Raw genomic sequence first — 20,649 nt, 5'->3', positions numbered from 1 at the left:
GACCTGTTGAGATGCTCTCACTTACCACCCAACTTAGCAAAGGTCTCTCTACAGGGCCTGCTTTATTCTAGACCTTCATCTGCCTGGTCCCCTGCTCATCCTGTCCTCTGCCTGGACATCCAGTGTGAGTCAGCCCTACTTTTAATGCCATCCCCTCCTTGAAGGCATCAGCTACCGTAAGATTGAAGTCAGACTGGTATCCCTCCATATATGACTGCTTAAAACCACAGAAGGTAAAGGCAGGCCCTGGTAGCATACCTGTTTGAGCCTAAAATATCGACAGATGCCAAGAAATAATTCGTCAGATAAATATGCCCCTCAGCTGAGAAATGTGAGCAAATCCCGACTGTAGCGTTAAATATTAAAGAAAGGTGGACCATCCCACACTACGCCCGGCACCTGCAGGCCACGTGGAACCAGAGGGTTAAATCTTCCTGGGGCGCATCCTGGCCTCTAACTGGGGCCTCTAGTTCATTACATCCTCTACCCCAAGCTCTCTCTGTGTTCCAATCCAGTCCCTTCTCTCTTCCACTCTTCCCCATTCCGACCTGGAAGTCCCGCCTACTCCTAGCCTAGTGATTGGTCCCCTGAAATCCTTATTCATTAGGGAAAGGCCCTTGCCACACCTGACCGCTTTCTTTCTAATGTTTCTGTTTGGGCTCTTTCCTCTGTAATCTAAGCGACCTCTGCTGAGGCTGGCTACGGTAGCTTCTTAATTGGTGCTCCTGCTTTCCTCAGCATCCAGAGTAATCATTAAATGTGTAAATGAAGTCACATCAGGTTTCTATGATTAGAACTACCCATTGCCTTCCCTCTCTCGCACAAGGAAGCCGGGATGTGAACGATGATGCAGCAGCCCACAAGTCTATGCCATCCTTGCCAGACCCCTGTACCCCTACCCAATCTGTTCTGCCCAGTAAGGCTCTTGCATATCTAACTTGAAAATACTCCAGGACACACAAACTACTCCACAAACATTTATTGGTCAGCTCTACAGCAGGAACTCTGCAGGGCCTGGGGTCAGACCTGCCCAAGCATACCTACCACATCTAAGGAGATTCACTTTTTAATAGTTGGAAGTGCAAGGCGGGGCACCGAGAGGAGAACCCAGGGGTTAGAAATCAAAGATGCGGAGCCCACGGGTACGGCTGGGGAACGATGCTCACAGAAGTCCTTTAGGAAAGCGTCGTGGAAGTGCAGATGATGCAACAATATTATCTGACGTCACAGTTATAAGATATGTTCTCAGTAATGTCTTCTCTGCCTTAATACATGATCGCACGCAAAGAGCTGTTTGAAAACGCTAGGTTTCTAGCCACCAAGCTCATCTTATTTGAACTTGCAAGTATTTCTAAAGTCTAATATCCATTTTCTTGCTTTCATAATTGTAATAGACTCAACAAGATCGAACCTTTTCTTTCGTGACTTCAAATGATAAAGTGCCCAGGGCCGTGTTTCTGCAAGCCAGGCTATGCTATGCTGTGAGTTGTAATGCAAACATTGAGTAGGTGTAAGGTTGAACATAAGATGAAATGAGCCAATAGCACCCTGGTCCTAGATATTGCCTTGGTAAAAATCAATACCTTAAGGTCGGTTTTGTATTATCTGACTTTTTATTGAGAAGAAAGAAAAAGAGTAATAATTGCTTGGGGGTTTGGGCTAATTGTTGGGTTCCTACTGTGTTTCCATTACACACAACTGCAGCTGTGCTACCACTGCTGTAGCAAAGTGCCAGACACTGAACAGCTCACACGACGGAAACTGACTCCCTCTCAGCTTTGGAGGGTGGAAGTCCAGGGTTAAGGCACTGGCAGAATTAGTTTCTTAAGGAGCCTCCCCTAGACTTCAGGAAGCTGTTTCGTCTCTTATTTTCGGAATGAGACTTGCTTTGTAATTTCCTATTCTTGTGAGGATACCACTAGCCACACTAGATAATGGACCACCGTCGTGACATCATTTTAATGTGATTGACCCCTTAACATCCCTATTTCAAATCAGTCACACTCTGATTCATGTTAGGGTCAACATATGTATTGGGAGGAATACACACACGCAAAACAACATGTAAGCCAATGTAACTTAAATATTATAATATAAATGTATATATACACATATGTATGTATATACAGATAGATATGTAGATACGTAGATAGCTATGTATAGATATATAGATGCATAGATAAATAGACACATAGGTAGATAGATAGATAGATAATAGATAGATAGATAATAGATAGATAGATAGATAGATAGATAGATAGATAGATAGATAGATAGATAGAGGGAATCAGGAGAATCAATGATACTGAGACCAGAGGTTCTGTTCGCCAGTATTATGCTTTTAGAAAGAAACACACATGTATGTTCCCTAATAATGTTTAAGTCAATTGTATGCTACAGTCCAGATGAAGTTTTCACAGCATATCACCTAGTGACATCATAGCCCTCCCCTCGTTCGCACAACGACACTGTAACGTCCACGTGGTGATGAAAGGACACTGTACTTATTGATGAAGCCAACTGCATGTGCATTTCTCAAACGGTTATCTTCGTGATTACAGGGCACATGACTATAACTCATTCTATCTCCGTGTCTTTTCAAGGATGCTTTCCCATGGTGTCGATCTCCATGCTCCCACCCCATCATTACCCAGAGTGAGCCTTCTCAGACTGGAGTCACACACATGGACAAGTCGTCCTTGATGCCTGGGCAGGAACAGGCACATAAAAGCATTTCTAAACAGCCATTTTGCCTGTCTTGAGTTACCTACGGTGGGTCCCATAATGGAGAAAAATACACTTTCTTAATGGAGACATCTGTTTTACTTTTTCCTCTTATCAAATATTTAGAAGACCGTGCAATGGTAAAGGATATTATTATATTAGGCAAACTGAAGAGATAGCAGTAAGGTTTTGAAAAAGTGTGATCATAGGGATGAAGTAGACAGAAGACAGTCTCGGATACACTAGCGCCTCCCATGGCCAGTGTCAGGTGAGGCTCTCTCTCATCTTCTCCAGCTTAGCATGGATATACTGTGAACAAAGATCTTACCTCCGGTTCACCCAAAGACCCACTATTGGGGTTACCTTTTACTGCACAGAGCATGTCCTGGTATGGTCGATGGTAAAAATATTTGATACTTTCAAATTCCTTTAATAAAAATGAGTAATGAACGTCTCCATATAATTTAACTTATCATAATTATCACAATTCTGTGGGCGGCTATGTAATTATACATATATGTATTTTATGCTAAAATGAAGAATCAGTTCACTTTTAATAAGGAAAAACAAATTGAATTGTTCTTGAGGCTTTCAACCTTGGCAACATTCTCTCTCTGTCTCTCCGCTGATTCCAGAAACACTATTTTTGTAATGCAACTGAAGCAATTCGAGTGAGTGCCAAGAACGTCTTAATGTGGTTTCGAGGCAGGTTTTGTTTTTTTTGTTTTGTTTTATTTTTTGGCCTGTCATTTTCTCTCTGTGACATTAAACTTCATTTCACTAAGTACTATGTTATCATGTGGTATACTTCAAGAGAATCCCACCCAGCTGCAGTTCTGATGTCTGAGGGGACACTTGTAACTGGAATGTTCCCTCTAGATCAGATAAAATGCGTGAAGTTTTTTTTTCCTGCAGCATAACTTGTTGTCCCAAGTTACCATGACACAGAAGAGCGTGAAAACACAAAGAAAATGTAGCACTTAGTTTTTCTTTTGTACCAGGGCTGCTCATGGGCATAGACTATCCCTACAGAGGAGGAACGAGTCCCTTATCCCAGTTCCATGAAAGCAGAAAAGAACGGATGCTGCACAGAAGCCCTTGTTCAGGTAGTTGCTGTATTCTAAGATTTCAAAACACATCTTTGGGGACATTGAGAGGAGCACTCAAGAAGACTGCAAAGCTATGGTGACTTTTAAAAACCCTCCATTCATCCTGCCACACACGCTGATGCACCATGGCAGCTCGCTTTGCTTCTCAGGTACTTCAGTTGCCAGGAGCGTTCAGCGTCCAGACTTGCTTGCAGACAAATGGGGAAGTACTGTGACACACAGCCAAGCTCCTGGTGGTTTCTGGACTTTGTTCCCACTGCCAACTCACTGCCTAAGGAGACTTTATTATTTAGATCAAGACATTATTTAAGAAAATGTTTTTTTTTTAAATAACCACCGTTCCCATATCTCCTTTGTTCTACACCAGGCACAGAGAGGTGTAGAGAAGGATGACCAACCATGATAGCTGGCACAGACGGAACACAAGCGTGTTTTACAGAGGACCTGTTTTGCAGATCTTAAGCAGATCAGCAGTTAACTGAAATACACAAACACATAAGCTTGACGCACCGCAGCAAAGGTTTCAAAGTGGCCCTTGATGTGACAGGAGAGTGAATCCACGGCCGTACCCAACCCAAGCAGGAGGCTCGACTGCTTGGCCATACCCACATCCATCCATTTACTGTTTATGTTGCGATGAGACCTTACTAAGTTCCGAGGGAAGCAGTCCCACATCCGTGCTTCCTGAAGTAGCTCTGATTAGAGAGTTACCACAGCTAAGCCAACTGAAAGAGGAGTCCGCATGGACCAGTTGTTGAAGTGATCGTAAACTAAAGATCATAAAGTATCCATGCGTTTGTGTGATTACATGTCTGAAGGTAGGTGAGTATAGGCGTATGTGTGTGTGAGTCTGTGTAAGTCTTGTTTGGTTGAGCATGTCCATGTGTGTCTAGTAGAGTATAAAAGTAGGACCAATGAATGAGGACCAAGTTGAACCACCCTTCCTTAAGAAGGAGACCATAAAGGTTAGGATGTTGTGGGAAATGCTGCCTCTCAGTATAGAGGAGACACCAGTCAACGCAGCACACAGCGTGATTCAAGATGGACAGCCAGAGTGCTAGCTCACATTCAGGTAAAGTCTCATCTCTGGATAGGGGTCAGCTGATTGGCTAAGTGAGGCAGACAGAATCTTCGGACCCCATGGGTTTTATATGTCCAATGGTTTGCTAAGCAACTCACAGATCATTCTCCACAAGCTCTATGGGAAGAAATGAGTTAATGAAATTGAAACTAGGATGTGGATTGTAGAGGACTGTAGAGGTTGGGGGAATTCATGATTGTCTAGGAAGAGGCTGGAGGGATTACACAGTGAGCAGCATGTCCCGAAGAGCAAAAGAACGGATCTGAAGTAGAGTCCCGTGAATGTCCTTTGGTCTCAACCATGAAGATAAATGAACTTTGTTTAGAGCTGGTCAAGAAACATCTCAAGTGTGCAATAAACTAACAAAACTGAAGGAGACCTAGTCAGACCCTGTGCTGAAAGAATATTAGAGAGCCTAAGTAATCCACAGAAACCCAGGCATTGAATGCTGGATACAAAGAAAAAGGAACTTGTTACAGATTCACATGACCTGGGAACAGCCAGAGAAACTTGGTGAGTGCTTAGTGCCTGACTTTGCTATTGGAGTGCACCCTTCACAGCTGCACATCGTCCCAGACCTAGAAACATTCAGGATTTGATTAACTGAACGCTGCACACTAGAAAACCTTGGGTTCCTAAAAGTCTCCTGTGGCTTACAGGTTACTTTCAGGCAGACCAAGAAGAGTGTGATGGACTCATCATTTGAACACAGTCGCCATTTTAATCCATGAAAATTCCCGATGTCTGTCTTGGGCATGATTTGAGCTAGGGGTGGAAACTGGCGCAGGTTAAGAGGAACTCTTAGCTTTAGAATGGGAAGGAATCTGCATTTCATTCATTCAAAAATAGGAGTAAAAAAAAAAAAAAAAAAAAAACCAAAAATAGGAGTAAAGGACGCACAGAAAAATGAAGAGGTCAGTCAGGAAGAATTTTATTTCTCCTAGTCCAGGTTTCTATTGCTTCGATGACACACTGTACCTCAAGCAGCCTGGGGAGGAAAGGGTTTATTCAGCTTACACTTCCACCTTGTAGACCATCACTGAAGGAAATAAGGACAGGAACTCAAACAGAGCAGGAATCCAGAGGCAGGAGCTGATGCAGAGGCCATGGAGGGATGCTGCTTACTGACTTGCTCTCCATGGCTTGCTCAGCCTGCTTTCTTATAGAACCCAGGACCACCAGCCCAGGGGATGGCACCACCCACAGTGGGCTGGGCCTTCCCACATCAATCACTAATTAAGGGACTGTTCTACAGGCCTGACCACGAGGTGATCTAATGATGCACTTTCTCAATTGGTGTTCCCTCCCTTAACTCTACCTCGTGTCAAGCTGCCTTAGAATTAGCCAGGACATCCCTCAGACCACCAGGGGCCACTTTAGAAAGAGAGGAGACATGTAAAAATGAGTAAAGACGTTACTGCCGTGATCCATACCCGTGTGTGCGTATGAGCTGAGCATGCATCCTTGAGAAATCACTAAGCCAAACTGAGAACGGCAGCAGTTAAAAAAGAAAAGCCACGTGGAAGTTGGGTGGTTACTACAAGGCGATGCAGAGGCAACAGAGAGGACCTCACTGTCAACAGTGGACATGAACTGAGTAATTCAGAGAAGGCCCTTCAGATGGTTAGAGATGGGGATAGAAAGTCTTATCTTTTCTCCTTTTGTTTATCCATGATCACTTACCTCCTAGGATAAGACGCCCCGTGACCATTCTCTGTATTCTTCGACTCAGGCCCAGTGTCAGCCACCTCCCCCAGAGTCCCTGGTCACCTCAATGTAGAATACCAGACTTCAATTTCTACAGTCTGATGCTGGCCCTCCTTCCTGCTAAAGTGCTATTCTATTTAAACCATCTCGGGAAGCAGAGCGAAAATATGTATGTATCTACACATATATACATATATATTTCACACATTCATTACATACACACACACACACACCACACACACACACACATATATGTATATGTATGTATATATATTCATCTTTGGCAAGAAAAAAACATTTTTAAGAAGTGTACTGTTAGTAATTTATCTTGGCTTTGATGACATATAACTACATACCCAAAGGTAAATAGTACTGCCTACTAGGTAGTGTATTGTTCCTAGGCCACAACCCATATGACATATTATTGTACTAAATACTGCAAGCTTTCGTAATGTAATAGTTGGCATTCATCCATCTGAAATATTTAAAAAATGATAGACACCTTAAAATATTAGGTCATAGGAGTTTTAGCATCTCCTATTAATTTAAGGGACCACCTTCTTATATGGACTGACATTGGCTTACCTGGCTCTACACAGTACATGACTGTATTCTAAGTCCTATATACACGAGCATACCCAAAATTGCCTCTGTATTTGTAAATGAGGCTACCTATTAAACACAACCGGAGTTCACAGTGATGTGTGTAACTCTAATCTAACGACCAGTTTACATGGTTTATTGGAGACGTGCCTTACGTATAACCTCGACCTGTCAGTAGTAAGAGATTGGGCTTCAATCGTCATTTGGGCGGTCTGCATAGAAAGTGGGTTCATCCCCGTCAACTGTTACGCACATGAAAAATAACATTGCCAATTACAATACGGTTGTTTCCACTTGGCTCCTCGAGTCTTCCTCTAACAGTAGGCTAGATTCTTTTACACAAAAGGAGTATGCTGAAACTGATTTACACATGGAAAAAAAGAAGACCATGCTGGGTTGTTCTCAATGCCCAAGATTTTTTGCGTGAACTATGAAGGCTGTTTCCCAATTAGCAGAGCCTGTCATTGGTTAGCCCTAGTGATAGACTCTCCCAACACTTTCAGTGTACATTAGCAAAATGAAATGAGTCTGTTGTGACTGTTACCGTCAATATATGACATCACCCATAATCTTTATTTTCAGTCCCACAGATGCAATTTTTATAGAAAATACATCCATGAAAACCGTGCAGATAAACCAAAGCAAGAAAACTATCAGTTGGGTTTTCTTAAGGCGAGCTTCTATTAACACGCCGCATCTGTCGGCATATTAAACTATATGCTGCACATCTTATCTTCTGCCTCAACCCCTGTAATTGAGAGGAAATGACATACAATTACATCAAGTTAGAACCACACCGAACACTTTTGGGTGTTACTCCCAGCTTGTAAGAGCGGTTACATCAGTGTATCCAGTCATCAGCACATTAGTTTACTGAGGATTTCGTGATGGTTTTAAATGAGGATCAACCAAAAGAACACGGGGAGACAATGGCCATTAGACAGGATTCAGTAGTTGAGAGTATTCATTGGCACAAGACCCTTAGTTCGGTGACCTTGGGTAAATCATCCCTTTATGTCCACTTCACTGTTGATAATGAGGACATTAGAACATAAACAGAAATGCCCTGACTTTTCTGATCTGTGGTGTGCATGTAGGTATGGTGTGTGTGTGTGTGTGTGTGTGTGTGTGTGTGTGTGTGTGTGTGTGTGTGTGTATGAGAGAGAGAGAGAGAGAGATCTGCAATGTGTGTATAGGGGTGTGTGTGTGTGTGTGTGTGTGTGAGAGAGAGAGAGAGAGAGAGAGAGAGGGAGAGAGAGAGAGAGAGAGAGAGAGAGATCTGCAATGTGTATATAGGTATGATGTGTGTGTATGTGTGTGCGTGTGTGTATTGTTTTCTGTATATGAATGTTTGTGAGCACACGATACTCAGGGCATACATGTGGATTTGAGAGAATAGCCTGAGGTCCTCACACTCTACTTTATTGGAAGCAAGGTCTGTTCGTTGTGTCTTTACCTCAAACACGGAATCCTCTGTCCCTGCCTCCCCTCCACATAGGGATGCTGGGACTGCATATGCTATGGCACTCAGCCTGTCTGCAGATCTGAACTCTGGCCTTCCCTCTGGCATACCGAGCCATCTTCCCAGCCAAAAGATCTCGGATTTTATGTCATTTTAAAAAAAATCCAACTAAAAACCTTTATTTCAAAGAGGAAAGAAAAAGAGATCATAATAAATGCTGGTGTTAAAAACATGAGTAAAACAGTTAAACATGTAAATAAAAGAAGCAGTTTTGTGTCGAATTCCCAAGCTTTTGAAGTCGGCAAGCTTGCCCCCCCCTCACATCTCAGCTCTGTCATCCATTGCAAGCCAAACCCACAGGATTTTGTCATTAAAAAACTTCAAAGAAAGGTACACACTTTGTAAAGCGGCAGTGCAGATTGAAGGCAGCGATGGACCTGGAGCCCAGCACCGCGAGCAGAGAGGCACCGGCTGTCAGGGCCTGTCTACTCCGTGTCAGATGTGGCTGGTACCTTTCTGCCTTCCCGTAGCTGGATGGATCTGCACTGTCCTTCTTGCTGTTTCTCAGTCACTCTGTGTTGTGTGGGAGTGAGAAGAGAAGGCATCCTCCTCTTCTTATTTAAAAGAAAATCATTATATTTAACACCGTTATATATCGTTAGCTCTGGGGTTTTCTTTTTTTCTTCTTTTTTTAAATTTTTCTTTCTTTTTTTAAAAAATCATTTATTTGCATTTCAAATGATGTCCCCATTCTGGTCCTCTCTCCACAACCCCCTGCCCATCCCCTTTGCCTCTGAGAGGGTGCTGCCCCACCAACCCATCCACTCCAGCCTCACCCCTCTAGCATCCCCTTCACTGGGGCAACAAGCCTCTATAGGACTAAATACCTCCCCGCCCACTGATGCCAGATAAGCCAGTCCTTAGCAGGAGCCATGGACTGACTCATGTATGCTCTTTGGTTAGTGGTTTAGTCCCTGGGAGCTCTGAGGGGTCAGGTTAGTTGATATTGCTGTTCTTCCTATGGGGTTGCAAACCCCTTCTGCTCCTTCAGTCCTTCCCCTGTCTCTTCATTTGGGGTCCCCAGGCTCAGTCTGATGGTTGGCTGTGAGTATCTGCATCTGTCTTTGTCGGGTGCTATCAGAGCCTCTCAGAGGACAGCTATATCAGGCTCCTGTCTGCAAGCTCTTCTTGCCATCAGCGTTAGTGTTGGGGTTTGGTGTCTGCAGATGGGATGGATCCCAAGGTGGGGAAATCTCTGGATGGCCTTTCCTTCAGCTTCTGCTCCATTTTTTCTCCCTGCACTTCCTTTAGACAAGAACAATTCTGTATTAAAGACTTTGAGATGGGTGGATGGCCCCATCCCTCAACTGGGGGCCATGTCTATCTTCTGGAGAAGGTCTCATCAGGTTCTATCTCCCCGCTGTGGGATATTTCAGCTAATGTCATTCCCATTGGGTCTTGGGAGCCTCCTGCATCCCTGCCATCTAGGACTTTCTCGTGGTTCCTTCCCCCTGCCCTGCCCCATATTTCTATTCATTTTCCTGGCCCTTTGTGCTTCTCTCCTGTTTCTTCCCATACCTGATCCTACTCCCCCTTTCACCCTTCCCTCTTCCACCCAAGTCCCTCCCTCCCTCTGTCTGCCAGGATTATTTTGTTCCCCCTTCTAAGTGGATCGAAGCACCCACACTTTGGCCTTCCTTCTTGTTAAGCTTCATATGGTCTGTGAGTTGTACCATGGGAGTTCTGAGCTTTTGGGAAAATATCCACTTCTCAGTGACTACATACCATATATGTCCTTTTGGATCTGGGTTACCTCACTCGGAATGATACTCTCTAGCTTTACTCATTTGCCTGCAAAATTTGTGAAGTAGTCATTTTTAATAGCTGAGTAGTATTCCATTGTGTAGATGTACCACATTTTCTGTATCCATTCTTCTGTTGAGGGATATCTAGGTTGTTCCCAGCTTTTGGCTATTATAAATAAGGCTGCTATGAACATAGTGGAGCATGTGTCCTTGTTATATGTTGGGGGATCTTTTGGGAAAATGCTCAATAGTGGTACAGCTGGGTCTTCAGAGAGAACTATTTCCAATTTTCTTAGGAAGCTCCAGATTGATTTCAAAAGTGGTTGTACCAGCTTGCAATCCCACCAGCAATGGAGGAGTGTTCCTCTTTCTCCACATCCTCATCAGTATCTGTTGTCTTCTGAATTTTTTTTATCTTAGCCATTCTGATTGGTGTGAGGTGGAATCTCAGGGTTGTTTTGATTTGCATTTCCCTGATGACTAAGGATATTGAACATTTCTTTAGGTGCTTCTCAGCCATTCGGTATTCCTCAGCTGAGAATTCTTTGTTTAGCTCTGTACCCCATTGTTCAATTGGGTTATTTGTCTCCCTGCAGTCTAACTTCTTGAGTTCTTTGTATATTTTGGATATTAGCCCTCTATCAGATGTAGGATTGATAAAGATCTTTTCCCAATCTGTTGGTTGCCATTTTGTCCTAACAACAGTGTCCTTTGCCTTACAGAAGCTTTGCAGTTTCATGAGATCCCATTTGTCGATTCTTGATCTTAGAGCATAAGCCATTGCTATTCTGTTCAGGAAATTTTCCCTTGTGCTATGTGTTCAAGATTTTCATATAAAGTGTGTATAATTTCAGATATATCCCTTCCCCAACTAGCTTGTTAACTGTTTTGGTTTTTTTTTTCTTTTTTAAAATTGCAAAAGAGTGTTAATTTTTTTAAATTTCTGTGTGCAGGATTATGATGTGTTCCCACCCCACACCCCACCCCCGTTTCTATGTCATGACATAGTAGATTCATATATATTGAACCAACATTATAAAAGATAAAAGCCATTTAGTTACAACATACAGCACTTTTTAAATGCCTGCTTTACTTTTATTTATGTGTGCGCGTATACGTGTATACATCTGCGTGCACACGGGCGCCATGGCGTGTAGAAGAAGGTGGTTGTGAACCACTTCACATAGATGCTAGGACTGAACCCAGGTTCTCTGCAAAAGCAGCACATACTCTTAGCTGGAGAGCTAAATCCTCAGCACCAAGACCTGCCCTTTAAATGAGCTGTGTGCACTGCATTTCCTTCCCTAAGGATTTTCTTTTTAATTACATCTTTGCTCATCGAGGTCTGTTTCTGGTCGCTGTTGCACATCAAGCACGATGCCTTTCCAGTGAACAAATCACAAAAGTCGTTTGTGAAAGAGGCGAGCCTGCCTTTTTCCCTGGCTTACAGCAAATTTCTGCCCAGATTACACAGTGGTCTGTAATGCGAATCATTCATCTGTCCGGCCATTATCAGCTCATTCTATTTAACCAGGATGAAAGCAAACTTGGGAGTGTCTCCCTCATTCAGTCACAGGCACCCCTATCTAGCTTCCACCTTTGTCTCCCAAGAGGCCTCCTAGGAAAGAGGCAAAAAACTTTGCCCACCATTCAGCTTGGCAGTACACTGGGTGTGGAAGGGAGATTACAAGTTCAAGGCCTGGACTACAGAGTTGAAAGTTCAAAGTCACCATAAGCCAACTTGGTGAGACCTGATCTAAAAGTAAAGTGAATGGGGCTAACAGAATGGCCCACCTGCTTCTACAAAGTCAACCTTCAACATCAGTGAGTTGCCCTGTAGGGAATAGCAGAGTATTAATTGTTACAGTTCTGAGGCCAACCCGCTGAGGATTTCCAATACTGAGCATTGGAACTTAGAATTGGGTTTATGGATCACCAGATTCAGAACCAAACCTGGAGCCCACAGGGGCGGAGAGAATCAGGCAACCTCACAGGAACCTGATCTTCGTTGCTTATTCAGTCTATGAAATGCTGGCCAGTCATGATTCAAACAATTCAAAAACTGACAACTATCTTTAGTTAGTTTTACTCTAAATATAAAATCTTGATTCAAGCCAAAAGATGTTGGTTATAGCTCACAAAATGAAATATTATTTAAGGAGGACTTTTAAAAAAACATTCATTCATTCATTCATGGATCATGTGGGCACACAGGAGCAAGTACATATAATGTTATATGTGCTGTGTGTGTATGGAGATGCCAGGATTAATCGCGGGAGTCGGATCACTTTCCACTGTTTGGGTACCAAGGATCAAATTCAGTTCATCCGGTTAAGAGCCAGATGCCTTTACCCAGTGAACCAATTTTCCAGCCCGCAATTCAAGGGGGACCTTTCAAGCCATTACTGAGTGTGTCCGACTGTGATGTCATAACATCCCTCCCCTCATCACTGACCCTAGACACTCAGGGCCTTAGAGAGCTTCAGTAAGGGACACCTTCTTTCAAATATATACAACTCCAAGGACTGTTTGAGGTCTCAGTGCTGCTAGTCTGGGACTTAGTGACGGGAATGATGGGCTATACCGGGGGTGTCGTCTTAAGCAATGCAGGATGAAGTTGTTTGCCTGTTCTGTTAAATTCCACTTACCTTCAGGAAATAAAGTAAATTATCTCTAAGTAAATGTCTCTAAGTAAATGTCTCTAAGACCCAGACGCTCAGAGTCCATGGCGGTAGCAATGCCGAAACATTACATACACCCGTCAGCACTATACTGAACTTCATGGTTGGGTTTAGAACACATTTGGGGCCAGGGTGAAAATAAATATTTCTATTTGTTTTGGAAAACAATACACTCAGAAGCTTCAATGATTCTTATAAAGCACCCACTAATTAGAAACCAAGTGACTTGAAATTATCCTTCTATGATTTTCAGTGAAGTCCTCCATCTGAATCGATTAGCAGGTGGGGAACAGCACAACTCTTCAGAAAGCACAGAAGGTTTGCTGTCATCAAGTACCATGCTTAGTCTAGGGGCACGGCAAGAAAACAGCCCTGCTTCCAAAAAGTGGCGTCAAAGTCAAAATATAGCAAGGCTTAATCACCACGTTTTATTTCCGTGCATTTTAAAAATGTCTAGTGGTGCTTTAACTTATAACATTGTGAACTATTTATTCTTTATCTTCCTACCAAGAGACAGCAATTAAACAAATAGCATGTTTTTGCTACCCAGCTTAAAGATGTTTTAATTTGATGCAAATGTCGCAAAAAATGAGCTCATTCTCTTAGACAAAAATGTGTGTGCTCTAGATAAAGAAAACTACTTCTATAGAGTAGTCATTTATCATATACATACATATATATGTGTGTGTATGATAAACTACATACATAAACACACATACATAAACACATGCACATACACACACATACATAAACACACATAAACACATGCACATACACACACATACACACACATACACATGTACACAGACACACATACACAGACACACATACACAGACACACATACACACATGCATACACACATGCACACACACACACTCAAAATATCCCCATCTCCTCCTCCATGGCTTGACCTAGAACACGCAGATCTTCTATCAGCCACATTACAGAGAACCACTTTGGCCAAGGTCATTACTCCTCCAAGTTTAAGGCCGTGGAAACTCAGCAGGAGACTTATTTCATCCATCACTGGCACCTCCCAGGGATGCTATGGCATGAGAAACACTCTTGGCATCTGACACGATTTCCCTAGGGTTTCATTCATTCTGTGCACTGGTCCCCCACCCCTAATCTCCTCTCCATGAGCACTTCCTCTCATTTGGATACTCATCTTCCCTGCAGGCTATTATCTGAGGGTATTGTATTTCTGTTCTTACGTCCTATTTAATTTCTTCATGCACCATCTACCTGTAGCTGCCACCTGTACAAACTACAAGCATAAAATGAATACACTCTTATACACGACTGCCTTAGAACTTGCTCCCAAGAGCGGTACCCAGGTGATTGACACTGCTCATTCGTTTGGAGGGAGCACCTATGGCAGGAGACAGCTGTTACTGTCCACTGAGCTGCTGTTCACCTCTACACATGCAGAACTCTCACTGACTCCCCTTCCTCATCTGTGATACCTAACCAACCATCAGTTCCTCCCCTCCATGGTGTACGCTTCCGCTCCACTTCTCTATAAAAGCAATTCTGGTTCTCCCGTTGCTGCATCCCAGAGCCCACACCCTGGTCCACATTTCTTCCTTACCTCTCCCTCTCTTCTTCACTGGACTGAAAATGACAGTGACCTGATTTTCATCTTTCAGATGCATAGTCTCAGGACACCCAGTGTCTGCTGCTAGAAACAACAGGCCTTATAACAAAAGTATAACACAGAATAACCAGTGAGGCCAGAACTGAAAGCCAGGCTGGTGGCTTAAAAGGCCACGTTCCTCATAATTATATTACATGGTGCTCAGTGTTTAGTCAGTATTCAAATAGGCACTATTTAAGCGGGTTACTTAAAATTTGGCTATTTTTAATTTACCCATATTAAATTTACACTGGCATGAGACTAGGTTAATACACAGGTATAAATGTATTCCCAAGAATTAAATTACTCTGGCATAAATACAAGGTGAATTTTCAAAGTAAATGAGTTATCAGCTACTTGGTGTGTGTGTGTGTGTGTGTGTGTGTTCAAATGAGTGCATGTCTACATCTATGTGCACACATATGCATGCTAATGTGTACATGTATATATGTGTATGTGTGTATATGTGTTTTGTATGTACAAGTGTGTGCATGTGTGTTTAAATATGTCCATGTATGCATACAAATGTGCATATCTATGCATATACATGTGTGCTTAAGAATACAAATTAATGTGTGGCCACTTGGGTATAAACATATGTCTATGGGTGCATACGTCTATGCTTGTATATGTGTATACATGTGTGTATTCATGTGTGCATGTATATGCAAATCTATGTATATAGATGTTCATGTATCTGTGTGTGCAAATGTGTGCACATATGTGTGGAGGCCAGAGGACAACCTTGGGTGTTTTTCTACAGTGCTGTGCACACTTCATTCATTTTATCTTGAACAAGGTCTCTAAACCGTTAGCCTGGAACATGTCAAGCAGGTGAGCCCAGCTGGCAGGAGAGCCCCACGGCCCTGCCTGGTTCTGCCTCCTCAGCACAAAGACTGCACACTCGTAAGTTCTAGTGACTGGACTCAGGCCCTCTGTCTGCCCAGCAAGCACTTTACCAACTAAGCTATCTTCTCAGCCTTTGAATCTATAAGTATTTTACCTCTATCAGGAAAATCATTTGGAGAACTCTCTTTGGGTCTTTCTAATGCTAATACCTCAAGGTGGGCAAGCTCACAATGGAGCCTGCTAACTTAGTGTTAAGGTGACTGATTTTCTAGTTACAGGTATTTTATTTGGGGGGGGGTGGTTTGTTTCTCCTCAATTACAAAGACCATCTCCAACCAAAGATAGACATTTGGTTAAAGAAATAAGAAAGAGTACTGTGTATTATATCATAATGAATACTACACCATCGTAACATGGAAAATACAAAATATTTTTCTTGTTAAAAATATTGTTCTAGAAACTAGCTAGAAGACTCAGTGGGTAACAGCGTTGGCTACCAAGCCAACTGGCATGAGTTTGATCTCATCCACATGAAAGTGAAAAGAGACACCCCAACTCCCATGAATTGTCCTCTGACATCCACACATGCTATCGATCACACACACACACACACACACACACACACACACACACACATGCACATTCACAAATAAATAATATTTTAATTAAATATCATAAGATCATCAGATCTGATGGAACCTTGAAAGTAGAATGTTTTTCTCATAACCGGTATTAAATTATTTCGATATTGTCACTAGTAGATTGACACCTAAGTCTTTTTCAAAACCATTTCCATTGATGAATAACCCAGGACTTCATTTTGTTTTTGTTATTACATTAAAAAGGATGCATTAAAGTGATGATGGTGGAGACGGTGAGGATAAATAATAACAGTTTCTTTGCTACCTCCTGTTGGGTCAAATTTAACCAACCGAACCCTCCGGTTAGACTTTGCCACACATACTTACTCAAAGCAGAAGACACAGTGATTGCATGTGTTTCCCAAGTAAGAAATAGAATGTCAAAGGTCAAAAGATGTTCACCGAAACCATTAGGCTGCTGGAGAAAGTGCTTATTAAAATAGGGATTTTTAAAACCTAATTTAAAAGTGTAAGTGTGGAGCATCACCCTCCTCATATACTGTGTGGGACGGAACAGGGTGCCCAGATGTACACATCGTTCTCTCCTCACAGTATGCTTTTTAACGCAACTTCTCCAGAGCACAGTTTTATCTAAGCACTTTGCCACCATCCCACTGGGGATTGTCATGTCTACAATCTGTGTCATGAATTCCTTGTCCCAACCCTGCCCAGGCCATAAAAGACAAATCTCAGTTTTGGGTACGGTGGCTCAGAGACCATTTCTACATCCAACAGGACGGACTAATTCACGCTGCAGTACTCGACATGGCCCAAGGCTCCACACCAGCTCACGCTACACACCCACTGCTTCGCCCAGGATGCCTGGCCTATCCCACATCCTCCCACCATGATCCACGAGTTTCCGTGTCGCTCGGTTCTTGTTGAAAACTAAATGCATCTATTTAGATGTGACATGTGCCACTCTGATTCACAATTTCATGGTCCAAAGCGACACACGTGACTAGGAAAGGTAGGATGGAAAATCCATCACTCAATCCCTTCCCCAGTTCTTCTTTAATTTTGTTTTCTCCTTGGTACAAAAAAATAAGCCATGTGTCTGGGAAGCAGAACCACAAGAGGTTTCCTATTCAAGATCCCAACTGTGTCTCTGGAGAATAGACACAGGTGACACCAGGAGAATCACACTGAAGTCTTCGACTTCGGACAAGATAGGGGAAGTGGCAGCCAAGAGGCCATCAAAAAAAAAAAAATGGAAGTTGAAAAACGGCTTTCATTCTTAGACCTTTATTCTTTAAAATTGTCAAACAGTCTAGGGACTGGCTTTGGAAGCCATCTGTGAATCCCTTTTGCATCTAATATTTCCAAACACAGCCATGATTTGGTCTTTTTCCTGATGTGAGCCTGAGAGCCACGGCAGCCTCTTCTCTGAGGTTAGCACTGAGACCTCTGCCGTCACTGAGAAGTCCACCTATTGCTGAGTCAAGGAAGCAGGAAGCTAGAGAGTTGGGGCTGATAACACTTCAGCAGGCTTTTGCGAGTTGAGGACACAGAAACCTTGCTAGCACAAGTGCACACTGCATCAGCCTCAGTGTTGTTCAGTCTGCCGGAGCAACTACACTGAGGCTCTTGCCACATCTGCCCACTCCTACGAAGAGCTTAAACCAATTTCATTTTAATAACAGGAGCAAAATCAAAAGGGAACATCTGCTTTTGAGTGGGTGACAGGAAGCATGCAAATATTCTCTTTCATTATTGCGATGGTAAGTACTTCAAATATCAATTGTTTTTATACGTTAGCTCCCATGGCTAAGAAGAAAACCAAATGCCTTTCATTCTGGCTAAGTTCCTTTTAGATGACGAACCTGCACAGAAAGGAAGAGTTCTCGGCTTCCCATATGATTTCCATGTTTAATTATTTGCATCAGATTTTGCTTTTTAATAAGTGGTAATGCTGTTGTCAAATGTATGAAATAAAAATAAAATAATAATAAAAAAATCTTAAACCAGAATTTAAGTGTTTCTTCTTCCACTGTCTCAAGCCTTGTGGCTGGAATTACTACTTTTGAATGACAGGAAAAGAACGCACTCAAATATGTCACACATTAATAATTTATTCGAATAATTAATAAGTTTAAATTTTAATCTGTTCTACATGTAAAAATATATTTTGCCAATAACTATATCTAAATTACAACTTTAGGTCAATTATCTGTGTGTTCGATTACTCATTGGGAGTCAGTCATCATACATACTAAAATAAAGTCTTTATAGGAAAGAGAAAGAGAGGACATAGATTTGAGTGGGGATTTCCAAGGAAACTGATAGATAATAAGAGGCTTTAGGAGGGATCCAGCACGGAGTCACACCCTCTGTAAGAACTATAATTAAGAAGACCTCCGGAGGGGCTGAGGAGGTGGCTCGGATGGTAAGGAGTTGCTGCCCAAACACAAAGACCTGAGTTCAATATTCAGCACCTTCACAGAAGGCATGGATAGGGAGGCACGTCTGTAACCCCAGCCCTGAGCTCTGTGTTCCGTAAGATTGGCTGTCTGGAGGAATACAGTTGGAAAGGAAGGTGAGAGCAAGTGGGGTTAGGGGACAGACTGGGGTTGGATTGGATCAAATCACACACACACACACACACACACACACACACACACACATATATATATATATATATATATATATTGTTCAAATAAATTAAAGAATAGGCAGAGAAACCCAATATTAACTGTAGCCTTCACATTCACTCACACATGTGCATGCAACCCCCTCATGTCTGTAGCACTCCCGTCATGCACACACATAAAACAAAAACAAAATAAGAACAAAGGAAGAATAGTTAATGACAGCCTTCATGGGGACTTCAGATCTCTGTACGCAGGGAACCTCTAAAATACTTGGCCGTGATACCTCGCAATGTATATAATCCACAGTGGATTTACTTTGATCAATGCAATCTGTATGAACACATAAATGGATATTGTTTTCAAAGAGGCACCACACTGAGACCTTTGATGCTGAGTCTGTCTTCTTTCAAATTATCATACTTCAAACTGTTGTAGACAAGTATATGGGGTAGAAAGATTCCCAGAACCTCAAATTCTTCTGCGGCACAATTAACTGGAGAAAAATTAAAAATGACTCCCTAAAAGGGGCCCACCAATTCTCTTAGACTCAGTGATTTGTATGAATAATGGCCTCAGAGGCCCGTGCCTGTTATAACCACACCCACTCTCCAGGGTTTTCAGGATTAAATGAGCAGAAGTACAGAATAGCAAGTCTGTGGTACAACAGCGGGGCAGAACACCGTCAATAAATACTTGCTACATTATTATATAATACTTCATAAAGAGCTCACATGCAAACAGTCTAAATGCAAGTCAAAAAGCACCATAAAGCAGTCCATGCTTGACTCCCAAAGCCAAGGTGTGAACAGCTACAGAACCATGTTCTTCTCCCATATTGAAGAGAACTGCTTGTTTACTTGCTAAGAATTGAGTTCAAATGTCACATTAGCACTAGCAACGGTGAACCACAGCGCTACATTGCAAGATTATGCTGAGTATTTATTTTCTCCAAGTACTTAATTACCATTATTTTTGTAGCATTCATATTTTTTTAAATTAAGAAGGAAATTAACATCTAAGAATAAACAGATGCTCCTTGTTGCATTCTCGGGGAAAACGAACAGGCTAGCATTTTCTGACACAAGCTGCCATCAGATACAATGTGTCTAAGCATCAGCGAACATAACTTTACACATAAGAAGGAAAGCTGCTTTGCCGAGGGAATGACACATAGCCAAAATCAAAGCCCCTTAATAGCTTTGACGGAGCTGAGGCAGGAAAGGAAGTCATGGAAGGAAGAAATACCAATGAGCTGGACGAAGTTTACACAGAGGCTCCTCCCAGGTGGACTTCAGATTCTTACAGTGGAGCCAGCCTTTGCGGCGTGGCCTGGGTGGTTGGTATATACAGGAGACAGTTTTTTACGTCCTACTTGCTTGAGGAAAACGAGAGCTGGTCATTTTTGCTGAGTCAAAAAACCTGTTCACTTCAGGTCAAACTGTCTATCATGTTTCTTACAAATGAGCTCTTGCACAATGAACAAATGGAATAAATCTGTAAGATATGGTAATGATTTTAGTGGGGCAGGGGAGCCTCCCTAAATAGGGCTCCATACAGCTAATGAAAATTGCGTTCCTCTCAAGTGCTTCAGGAAATGGGGCGGAAGAGAAGTAAATAAATAAATGATGTGATTTCCTACCAGAACAAAATGATCCGCACGTTGCCTTTCTTCCAGAAAGCTCTTGCAGACTTCCCCCAGTCAGGGTAGGGCTTGTCCTGAAGCATCATATCGGTGACCTGGAGAGGAGAGGAACTGGCT

General features: G+C 42.5%; 1 protein-coding gene and 1 long non-coding RNA gene across 3 annotated transcripts in view; one reads left to right on the top strand and one right to left on the bottom strand.

Annotated features, from left to right (window-relative positions):
* The window catches only part of Tmem117 (transmembrane protein 117), a 468,392-nt gene that overhangs the window by 142,844 nt on the left and 304,899 nt on the right, over window positions 1-20,649 (bottom strand). The window contains 1 exon segment of the mRNA NM_001271239.1: window positions 20,530-20,627. Within this exon segment, the coding sequence (NP_001258168.1) occupies window positions 20,530-20,627 (98 nt within the window).
* On the top strand, window positions 1,248-4,622 carry LOC102546578 (uncharacterized). 2 transcript variants are annotated; one of them, XR_015624969.1, is made up of 4 exons: window positions 1,248-1,481; window positions 2,604-2,772; window positions 3,726-3,830; window positions 4,201-4,622. It is a non-coding gene; the product is annotated as an uncharacterized LOC102546578 (long non-coding RNA). The 2 variants fall into 2 exon arrangements; XR_015624970.1 differs by lacking the exons at window positions 3,726-3,830; window positions 4,201-4,622 and having other exon boundaries at window positions 1,254-1,481; window positions 2,604-2,812.

This window comes from Rattus norvegicus, chromosome 7 (genome assembly GCF_021556685.1).
Source record: "Rattus norvegicus strain SHRSP/BbbUtx chromosome 7, alternate assembly SHRSP_T2T, whole genome shotgun sequence".
Lineage (NCBI taxonomy): Eukaryota > Metazoa > Chordata > Mammalia > Rodentia > Muridae > Rattus > Rattus norvegicus.
Note: the sequence above shows the minus strand (reverse complement) of the source record. Positions and strands in the feature narration are given on the sequence as shown.